This window comes from Somniosus microcephalus, chromosome 4 (assembly GCF_052327205.1).
Source record: "Somniosus microcephalus isolate GS21.2 chromosome 4, FLI_Smic_1.0, whole genome shotgun sequence".
NCBI lineage: Eukaryota > Metazoa > Chordata > Chondrichthyes > Squaliformes > Somniosidae > Somniosus > Somniosus microcephalus.
The window spans coordinates 21,592,554-21,604,273 of record NC_140990.1 but is presented as its reverse complement, the minus strand read 5'-3'; the positions used below and the strand labels follow the sequence as shown (position 1 = coordinate 21,604,273).

At 44.9% G+C, this 11,720-nt stretch overlaps 1 gene segment (V, D, J or C); it reads left to right on the top strand.

The window, feature by feature from the left end:
• The first annotated feature begins 8,436 nt into the window (after nt 1-8,436).
• On the top strand, nt 8,437-8,899 carry LOC147118396 (T cell receptor alpha variable 9-2-like). The segment is given in 2 exon segments: nt 8,437-8,452; nt 8,538-8,899. Coding segments are annotated over 2 exon segments (378 nt in total).
• The last annotated feature ends 2,821 nt before the right edge of the window (nt 8,900-11,720 follow it).

Here is an 11,720-nt window from a genome sequence, read left to right as displayed (position 1 = left end):
GATGATCGGGGAGTTCAGAACCAGGGGTCACAGTCTAAGGATAAGGGGTAGGCCATTTAGGACAGAAATTAGGAGGAATTTCTTCACCCAAAGAGTGCTGAACTTGTGGAATTCTCTACCACAAAAGGCAGTAGAGACCAATTCATTAAGTATATTCAAGAAGGAGTTGGATATATTTCTCAAGGCTAAAGGGATCAAGGGGTATGGGGAGAAAGCAGGGACGGGGTACTGAATTTGAATGATCAGTCATGATTGCATGGAATGGGGTGAGCAGGCTCGAGGGGCCGAATGGCATACTCCTGCTCCTATCTTCTATGTTTCTATGTTTCTATATTATCCCTGGAATAACGTATACCAATTACTTCAGGGTCTGCCTGGGGTGCTGACTACCAGAATACATAAAGCTTAGTAGTACATGATTTCAAAGTGCAGGTCAGGGTGACATTACTTTCATCTTCAACCATCATTTCAGGGACTGGCTGTTCCACTGTGTCTTGGTGGCTCCATTCTAACGTAAAATCATAGTAATGTAGATCATCATCATGATTTCACCAATAATAACATCTGGGTTACAGCAGTCAGAATGGATTTTTACTGAGAAGGAAATACCTAGAAGTGACATAACGATGAAAAACGGTAGGAGACGGTTCCACATGATGCCCCCTGAGTCTGTAACTCTGCAGTCCGGGAAATTCCTATATCAGAGCAGAAATACAGATCCCCGCCCCACTGCACTGCTGATCCAACCAATGCCAAACAAGGAACAGCGACAGCAATCTCTCCAATAACACAGGGCAGGCAAGGCGGGTCAGAGCGAGAGCAGCAAACGGAAGCTGTGGGTGGGGCTGCCGCCGGAAGTGTTGTCACACGGGATCCACCTGTGAGGAACTGAATTCAATAATAATAACCCCTTTACATTTGATATAACTCTGCCTCTCGATAAGGGCTTTGACATTTTCACATTCGTTACAAATTCGCGGCAAGCAGGCTCGCGAGAGGAATTGCAGAATTATTATATTCTTCAATAGTTATCACAATATTCGATATGAAGTGGGTTAAAACCAGGTGCTGAAACTAGCGGTGAGAAATAGAACAAAATGGCAACTGATCCAAAGGTTCTGGAGATGCACATCTCGTTTCCACTTAACTAACTACTGAAATTATAAAATTGTAAATGAATGTAAAGCATTAATAAGAATAAATGTGAGTTGAAAAGCAATTTCACGTTGAGTTATATTGAGAACGTCTCAGTCAGTATTGGTTCATGTAACATGTCCGGCGGTGTGAATCCGCGCTCTGTCAGCGCCACCTGGTGGCCGGTTTTAAAGTATCTCCTTTGAGCTGATCTCACAGAACACGGGTTCTGTACGAGGTGTCCCGAGGCCCTTCTCACTGTGGGCCTCAGTGCACAGTAGTACACGGCGCTGTCAGCGAGCTGCAGCTCAGTCAAGTTGAAAACACCGATAGCTTTCGACTTTTCCAGAATGACAGAGAAACGACCGTTATTTTGGTGCTTTCCAAAGGAATGTGCCTGAATTACGAAAGTGGGAGCCTTGTCCTGGTTCTGCCGATACAGCTGCAGGGAATAGGTCGAATCTGAGGTTGAATAGTTACAATTAATGCTCATCGAGGTTCCTTCCGGATATTGGCCTTCTGTTGGCCATTGATCAACGGAGTCTCCAGAACTCAGACCTGCAGAAAACATTCCCGGTTACCCATGGAAACAGAGAGAAGCACAGATCACACTTTTCTCATTCTTTAACAATATATCCCTCTATCTGTATACACAGGGAGACAAAGAGACAGAAAGAAATGGCAGCGGTTTAATGGCTACATGAAGATAGATAAACAGGTTGATAAACAAACAGACAGACAGAGAGGCATAAAGGCAGACAGAAAGTCAGAAAGATAAGGCAGAGGGACAGATATAGAGACAAAAAAGCAGGCAGATAGACAGATAGTCAGACAGACGGACAGAGAGACACAGCCAGACAGAGAGCGAGACAGACAGGCAGAGAGACAGACAATTACACAGACAGGTGGATTGTCCTAGAGATCGATGAATAGAAGAGAAGGAGGGAGATCGAGAGAGAGACAATGAGAGAGAGAGACAGAGAGAGGAACTGAGAGAGCGAGACACAGATAGTAGCAGAGAGACAGAGAGAGACAGAGAGATCTAAACAGTTCTAGAGATAGATGAATAGAAGACAGTTGTGTCAATAGTGGAATTGACAGACAGACACAGATGTATAAATAAATAACCCAACCGAATAACAACGTTAAGCCCCAAACAATCAAAAACCCAAACCCCATAATGGCCGCAGTCTCCCCGTACTGGGGCCCCGCACTTCACCCTCTGCCTCCTCTCAGTTGCAGCTTTCGGACTGAAGAGGAGAATTTGAAGCGTTTCCATTAGCACACGGAGTCCCGTCATTTCCTGCATCAAAGCAAGAGTCTTGTTTCAATGAACTGCCGGTGATCATTGTCGCTGTCTGTGTTCATCATCACTGCCCCGGGCACACAGGCTCCGTGTGCTGTTCTGCTTTGTCCTGGACATCTGATCATCCGATCCCAGGAATGTGTAAGGATTCTGTCTGACCATTACCGGTGTTTTGAAACCGATGCTCACGGTTAATGAGGAAGAATTTTAGGGTATTCCTCTTGGTGGAAAATGTTCCATTAAATAGAAAAAACCTGCCACGATGTTGTCTCAATGTCACTAACTCGGAATTCTAATTAACGACAGTTTACTTTCGAACGTTTTGTCTGTATTTGTGTGTGTTTATCGGAGCATGTTGGTATATTGCTTCCAATGCTCTATGTCGTAGTGGGCACAAGAGGGCGCTCTCTGTTCACTTGATCAAGGTCAATCATCTGAAACAATTTTCAGCTGGATATACATCAATAACCTCCAAGCATTTAAACATTTTGTGCATCTGGGTTCACTTTGACACGCGAGTGCATGTATATGTCAGTGTGTGTGTATTTCTGTGTTTATGTCTGTGTGTATGTTTCTGTGTTTGTGTCTCTGTATGTATATGTCTGTGCACGCATATGTCTGTGTATGTGTATGTGGGTGCGTATACTGACCAAGGCTTCTTCGGCAGCACCTCCCAAACCCACGACCTCTTCCACCTAGAAGGACAAGGGCAGCAGGCACATGGGAACACCAACACCTGCATGTACGCCTCCAAGTCACACACCATCCTCATTTGGATGTATATCGCCGTTCCTTCATCGTCACTGGGTCAAAATACTGGAACTCCAGCCCTAACAGGGAGTTGTGGGAGTACCTTCACCACACGGACTGCAGCTGTTCAAGAAGGCGACTCATCACCAACTTCTCAAGGACAATTAGGGATGGGCAATAAATGCTGGTCTTGTCAGCGACGCCCACATCTTGGAATGAATAATAAAAGTCTCTCTCTGTGCACCAGTCTGTGTGTGTCTATTTGCATGCATATTTATTTGCGTGTGTGTAAGTGTTTATCTGAGTACATATCAGTATGTATGTGTGTATGCATATGTCTGTGTGTGATGTGTATGTATTTCCAATGCAGTACGTCAAGCTTGTACTGTCCACAGGAGGACACACTCTGATCACTTCCAAAAGGACATGATCCCCACCTACAGGAAGTTGCTGTTTAAAGAGATACAAATGGGTGGGGCGAATTTATCCCAGCCGTTTCTGTTCCATTTCAGGCTTGATCACAGTCTCTTGTTTCTCGAGTTCATTCTGGAGCCATGGAGGTGAAACTCTGCCTGACTCTAATCCTCATACAATTTCCCATCTCTATCTCCGGGAGATTATTTTCTTTCTGTTACTCCATCTAACCCGCTGTGTGCCCGCTGTTAATTTTCAGAGACGAATAACGGAGACTCGGTGTCCCAGTCAGAACAAGGAGTCGGATCAGAAGAGGGTGCAGATTCAGCAAGAACCTGCAGTTAATCTGTATCGGGATCAACTACATTCTATAACCTGTTCTGTTATCGACAGTTCCCCCACATTACCCCTCAGTATCTGCTGAGAGCCGACAGGTATGGGAACAACGGGACAGCTCCGTGCTTTGAACACTTCAGCGGGAATCTCAACCGGGCACAAGCACTTTTCACTTATCCTGAAAGCCTTGAAGATCACAGACAGAGTCGTGTAATACTGCGCCCTGAGAACCACAGTAAATAAGGGGCCCTCGGAGCTCATACAAAAACATGGCACAGGTCGGCATAGGGGAAAGAGGGTGAGATGGGATGGGTTGTCGTGCTGCACCTGAGGGAAGTACCAGGGATTGAAACCCCGGGAGGTTGTACAGAAAATTAATGGGAAAATACAGCCTGATCCGTTCGGATTTCTCCAGTTATGACAGTGCTGTCAGTGTTGGGATAAGGGAAATTTCTCAAACATTTTAACACAGGGTTAGATTCAGATATTTCCACCCCCAGTGTAAGCTTGAACTTCAGATTTCTGGGATGAATAGCAGGATCAATCTCTACAAGTAAAAGTCCTGGAAGTGTTACAGATCCAGAAGGTCACATTTTAAAAGCTATCTCACAGGTGCCGAGGGCTGCCCACTTATCATGTCCCTCGTGGTCTTCAGGCTATGACTAGCAATGAAGCTCATTAGCCGTGGAGAGGACTCAGTGATACCGCTGATAGAGACTCGTTTAGAATATATTACACTTTTCACCTTACTGAGAGAAAGAGAGAGAGCGAGAGATAGTGAGAGAGACACACATTTAAACACGGATATCATATATCTGGGATTACGGAGAAATGGCTCCAGGGTGACCAAGGCTGGTAATTCAGCATCCAGGGGTATTCAATATTCAAGAAGGACAGCAAAAAGTAAAAGGAGGTGGGGTAGCATTGCTGGTTAAAGAGGAGATTAACACAATACTAAGGAAGGATATTAGCTCTGACGATGCGGAATCTGCATGGGTAGAGCTGAGGAATACCAAGGGGCAGAAAAAGTTTGTGGGAGTTGTATACAGGACCCCCAAACAGTAATGCTGAGGTTGGGGATGGCATTAAATGGGAAATTAGAGATGCGTGCAATAAGGGCACAGCATGGATGAACTACAGAATTTGTTCATCCCAGTTTGGCATAAAATAAAACAAAAAAGATTACTCAACCGTGGCTAACAAGGGAAATTAGGGATAGTATATGATCCAAGGAGAGGAGATATAAATTGGCCAAAAAAAGCAGCAAACCTGAGGATTGGGAGCAGTTTAGGATTCAGCAAAGGAGGACAAAGGGATTAATTAAGAGATGGAAAATAGAATATGAGATAAAGCTGCAGGGAACACAAAAGCTGACTGTAAAAGCTTCTATAGATATGTGAAGAGAAAAAGATTGGTGAAGTCAAGCGTAGGTCCCTTGCAGTCAGAATCAGTGAAATTTATAATGGGGAAAAAAGAAATGGCTGACTGAAGTAACCAAATTACTATTATACTTTAGTTTTGTAGGTTAGGATATGTATAATGCAGCACCAATGTACAAGGTGGAGATAATGAGTTAATCCATACCCTGAGTTAAACGATATATAGGTCTGTATATTGCATTTACCCAGCTAAGCTTTAAAAACATGATTAAGTGATTTGGAACGCTGAGATATTAAACTGCAGAGCAACTCGTGGGAAGATTAGGGAGGATGTCTGTTCGACCAGGCGAGGCAACACATAGACAAGATAACATACCTAAGAATTCGTTTGTTGTAAAATCGCAGCAGGGTTCCATTACATCGACGTATTGTGGGACTAATCAGATTGTGCTTGCTTTGCAGAAGTAATCCGAGACAAGGTCACAATCAGTGCTTTGCAGAGATTGAACGAGGACTGTTATCTTAAGAAAACATGTAACGAGTAAACCACCTCACCAGAAATCAAACGGACGGTTGTAAAGCAATAGATTAAAATCAGGCCACAGTCACTGATAACAGGCCTGTGAATTTGTAGGTGACAAGAAGGATTAAATGTCACGGTTTCTAATTGCCAGTTAGCAATAATTCTGTATATGCTGATAAGATTTGCCCCTGCCCCTAGGGCAGGGGTTTCATTTTTGTATAATTGTGAATGTTGATAGGTTATAGGTGGAGCCGGATTCAGACAGCGATCTGAAAGGTTCTCCCCAGGCCTGCGAGTAAAGATGGTTTTGAACCATAACTCTGGGTCTGTCATCTTTTCCAGGGATGTTGTGAGCATCGACCTTGCATATCACTTGGTGTGCAAAAACCCATTACAAAACTGACCAATTAAATACATACATTGGTTCTGTCTTCACAAAGGAGGACACAAATAACCTCCCAGAGATGTCGGGGAACATAGGATCAAATGAGAGCGAGGAGCAGAATGAAATCAGTGTTCATAGGGAAATGGTGTTAGGGAAATTGATGGGATTGAAGGCCGATAGATCCCCAGGGCCTGATAATCTACATCCTAGGGTACTTAACGAAGTGGCACTAGAAATAATAGATGCATTGCTGATCATCTTCCAAAATTCTATAGAGTTGGGCACTGTTCCCATGGATTGGAGGGTAGCTAATGCAGCCCCACTATTTAAAAAAAGTGGTGGAGAGAAAACGGGGAATTATAGTCTGGTAAGCCTGATATCGGTAGTGGGGCAAATGCTAGATTCGATTATAAAAGGTGTAATAGCAGAGCACTTCGAAAGCAGTGACAGGGTCGAACAAATTCAGCATGGATCTACAAAAGATAAATCGTGCTTGACTAATCTACTGGAATTTTTTGAGGATGTAACTGGTAGTATAGATTAGGGAGAATCAGTGGACGTGGTGTATTTGGACTTTCAGAAGGCTTTCGATAAGATCCCACATAAGAGATTAGCGTGCAAAGTTAAAGCATATGGGATTGGGGGTAATGTACTGACTTGGATAGAGAACTTGTTGGCAGACAGGATGCAAAGATTTGGAATAAACGGGTCTTTTTCTGAGTGGCAGGCAGTGACTAGTGGGGTACCGCAGGGATTGGTGCTTGGACCTCAGTTATTCACAATATATCTTAATGATCTAGACGAGGGAACTTGATGTAATATCTCCAGATTTGCAGACGGCACAAAGCTGGGTGGGCGTGTGTGCTGTGAGGAGGATGCCGAGAAACTCCAGTATGATTTGGACAAGTTGGGCGATTGGGCAGATGCATGGCAGATGCAATATAATGTGGATAGGTGCGAGGTTATCTACTTTGGTGGCAAAAACAGGAAGGCAGATTATTATCTGAATGGCATTAGATTGGGAGAAGAGGAAGTGCAACGAGACCTGGGTGTCCCTGTGCTTCAGTCGCTGAAGGTAAGCATGCAGGTGCAGCAGGCAGTTAAGAAGGCAAATGGTATGTTGGCCTTCACAGCAAGAGGATTTGAGTACAGGAGCAAGGATGTCTTGCTGCAATTGTACAGGGCCTTGGTGAGACCACACCTTGAGTATTGTGTGCAGTTTTGGCCGACGCATCTGAGGAAGGATGTTCTTGCATTGGAGGGAGTGCAGCCAAGATTCACCAGACTGATACCTGGGATGGCAACAATGACGTATGATGAGAGATTGGGTCGATTGTGCTTATATTCGCTGGAGTTCAGAAGAATGAGAGGGGATCTCATTGAAACTTATAAAATTCTAACAGGACTAGACAGACTAGATGCCGGAAGGATGTTCCCGATGGCAGGGCAGTCAAGAACCAGGGGTCACAGTCTAACGATAAGGGGTAAGCCGTTTAGGACTGAGATGAGGAAGACTTTCTTCACCCAGAGAGTGGTGAACCTGTCGAATTCTCTACCACAGAAGGCAGTTGAGGCCAATTCATTAAATATATTCAAGAAGGAGTTAGATATATTTCTTAAAGCTAAAGGGATCAAGGGATATGGGGTGAAATGAGGGACAGAGTACTAAATTTGGATGATCAGCCATGATCACATTAAATGCCGGAGCAGGCTCGAGGGGCCGAATGCCCTACTCCTGCTCCGATCTTCTAAGTTTCTATGTTTCTATGTAACAGAGAGAATGACACCGAAAAAGAGAGAGAGACAGACACAGACAGAGAGAAAGACAAAGAGAATGACAGCAAATTAAAATGTGAGTGACACCGAGACAGAAGGAGAAGGAGAGAGAGAGAGAGAGAGAGATGCAGACAGAGAGACAGAGCGAGATATATACTCACAAAGTTAGGCTTGGAATAGATTTGTCGGGAGGCTTCGGTATTTGGTCCACAAGTAACACTGATTGGTGCACAGCTGGTGTCAGTTCTGAGAGACCAGCCAATCCTGTCCCTGGGAAACGCCCCTCAGTTTCCCAATAAGTGAGTTCTGCCCCTGATCTGAGTTTACTCTGTAATATAAGAACAGAAGGGTCAATATAATTAACGCGATCTGCTTTATTCTGTCTAAATCTAAACCAGATACCATGTGCTCCCTGTGTTCCTTACTGATAATAATGGTCGTGCTGCCCGGTGAGTCTATATTTAAAGAGCCAGTGTGTTTTCCAAGGGTTATACATACTCCCAGACTTTTGAAACATTCTGTGTTTTGTTACAGGAACGCGTGGCAAAGAATCAGTGTCCCAGGATTCGTTTGTATTAACGGTTCAGGAGGAACAGACCGTAATACTGAACTGCAATTATTCGGAAGCCGGTCCAACTCTGTTCTGGTACATTCAGTATCCCGGTGAAGCTCCGAGATATTTACTGAAGAGATATAGCTCGGGGCCGGGAGATCAGTCTCCAGATTTACCAGACAGGTTCTCTGCTCTTTTGCACAAAGAAAACAAAACGGTTCCTTTAAATATCACCACGGTTCTTGTCGTCGACAGCGCCGTGTATTTCTGTGCCATGAGCCCCACACTACTGCAGAGTTATAGCGGATCCCGTACAAAAACCCATACTGAGATTTCCAATTAACGCTCACCAGAGGGCGCTCTCATACTGATAAACAGCAGCGATCATTCAGCCTTCACTGGGACCCTCTTAAAACAGAAACAAAACAAACTCTCAACAATTACAGATCAGGTCTCCTGGCGGAATATTTTGGTGATATAAACTCGTATTGATAATAAATGTGAACTTCACAAATTAGGTCTATGGCGCCTTAACTTCCCTTTTGCCATTTCTCTATTGTTTACAATTCTGGGCATCACACCTTAGGAAGGATATCAAGGCCCTGGAGACGGTACAGAGGATGTTTACCTGGATGAAATACATACGATCATTAAAACATAGACTCACCGGGCCGCACGACCAGCAGAAACATGGGGAGCGCATGCTGTCTGGTTAAGATGCGAGTCTCCGGCTCTGATACCAGAACAAAATTAACCACTGCCCTTCACTGCTCCCACCTCACAGGCTGACGCTACTAAAGGGCGAACATTGGGTTTCATCTCCGTTCAGTTCTGAAGAGAGCAATTTCACTCCGTTCTCTGTTCCCCGCTCTGACGTCATGAACTGGCGAACAAAGGAGCTGTGAGCTGATTGGTTGAATTGGAAAACAAAGGAGCTGCAAATTGATTGGATGAATTGGAGAACAAAGGACCGAGAGCTGATTGGATGTCAGCTGCCGACTCTGTCGGGAACGTTCCAATCGGCAGAGAGACCGGATATTAATCAACATCTAACCAATTGTTGAGGACAAGACAATTTCAGCTTCAAGCCGTTCTGTTCAAATCCACCATCAACTCTCTGCAAACATGTTGGGTGTTACTTTTTATTTAATCGTCACAGCTGCAGCTCTCTTCACTGGTAAGTTCACAAGTTACGCAACACTGTGTTTTACATCTGTATCCTGTACATTATATTTAATCGGTAAGGTCCCTGAACACATGAATATCAATAGGTTGATCCGAAGTGAAGAAAACCATCTGGATCCACAATGACTCAACACTGAACACAGTTTGGGGAAGCTCGACAACCTCCTCAGTGAATGAAGGTGGAAGAGTTAAGGTGAGATTACAGGCGAATGACAGATGGACCCGCTCCGCCCCGCCGGGACCAATGCAGGACATTGACAGACACGAATCTTAAACCCACAGACCGTTAGGAGTTTTCCCTTCACATCACAGGAGGTGAAGATGAGGAACTGATCCCGTTGGAAGTTGCTGAAGGTTCATTAAAGGAACTTTTATTCAGTCGATCCAAACAGGTTTCCATTGCAGCTCCGGAGCTGTGGGGAAATGTATTTCTGTTTAACTGCCTGGGTTTACTTCTCAGGTAAGTGTTTGGGGTGACGGGCTGATTCTGGGCGATAGACATAGTGAAGTGACGTTGTTTAATTTAATATCGCTCTGGCCTCTTGCAGGACATTGTCGAGGAGACTCCGTTTCACAGTCACCGGCTGCAACCACAGCAACTGAAGGAGACGATGTCCAGTTGCACTGTAATTATACAGCTACAAGCACCGGCAATCCTGGCCTATTCTGGTACCGTCAGTATCACAGCGGATCCATGGAGTATCTGTTGCATAGAACAAGATACAGCAAGAACGAACGGAGATTTCCAGGGGACCGTTTTTCAGCGAAGCTCAATGAGTTGAGCCGAACCACCCTGCTGAATGTTTCTGAAACACAACTGACAGACTCCGCGGTGTATTACTGCGCAGTGAGCCCCACAGAGACACGGAGCTGGGCTGGACCTGTACAAAAACTGTCAGAGCGTCGCTCAACATATCAGCGCGTCAGAGGGACATTGTGATCAGGGGCGAGTCTCAGCTGGTCCCTGTATTTGTGATTAGACAGTGTGCTGTTAATTCTAATGTATAGGTATCTTTATTCCTGCAATTTGTCGCTTTTTTACTATTTATACAATTCCACTTTGAATGTTATTTTTGAATCTGCTTCCCTCGCCCTTTCAGGCAGTGAATTCCAGATCACAACAACTCACTGAGTAAAAAAACAAATCTCCTCATCTCCTCCCTGGTTCTTTTGCCAAGTATCTTCAATGTGTTTGTCCTCTGTGTACCGAACCTCCTGCCAGTGGAAACAGTTTCTCCTCATTTATTTTATCAAAACACTTCATATATTTCTGTTTGGATACAGTCACTCTGGGAACTCCTGTTCTGAATTGCTGTCCCGCTGTTGTTGTGTGAGCGACAATCTCAACACCTGTTGGGATTTATTACTCACAGTTATTGGAACTTTATCTAAACGTTGCCCTCGCTGTCCTTTAGACAGCGTCCTTGGATGGATCGCTCTTGGCCAATGGAAGAGGTGACCGCGCAGGAGGGAGAGGTCGCGACAATAACCTGCTCCTATACAGCGGTGAGGGGCGGTTGCCTGTCCTGGTACCGGGAGGGTCGGTCCGTGGGCCCGGAGAATATCCTCATCCGCTGCACCGACCGGTTCAGTGATGATGCAAACTTTGCAAGACGGCACGTCACCTCAACTTTGGCCAAAATTACAGAGCCGTCAGTTTAAGGGTTTCACAGCTGACAGCTGCGAATTGCAGGAAATACTTCTGTGTCATACCACCGCACACGGTGCTGTATTTAGGGCAAGAGCCGACAATAAACTACAGGTGCTCCGGCGCGGCAGACTGTGACAGCGAACTCTCTGTTTCATGTATTTCATGGTCCAATGTCACTGTGTAGGCCGACGGAGAAGGACAACAATTCTTCCATCCAAAAATATTTTCTGAACGTGTCATAAACAAACAGACTGTCAGACAGACCGTTATTTGGGCGGATGATGTCGTTATTGACCACAGATTGAAAATATCTGGAAAGTCCCTGGCC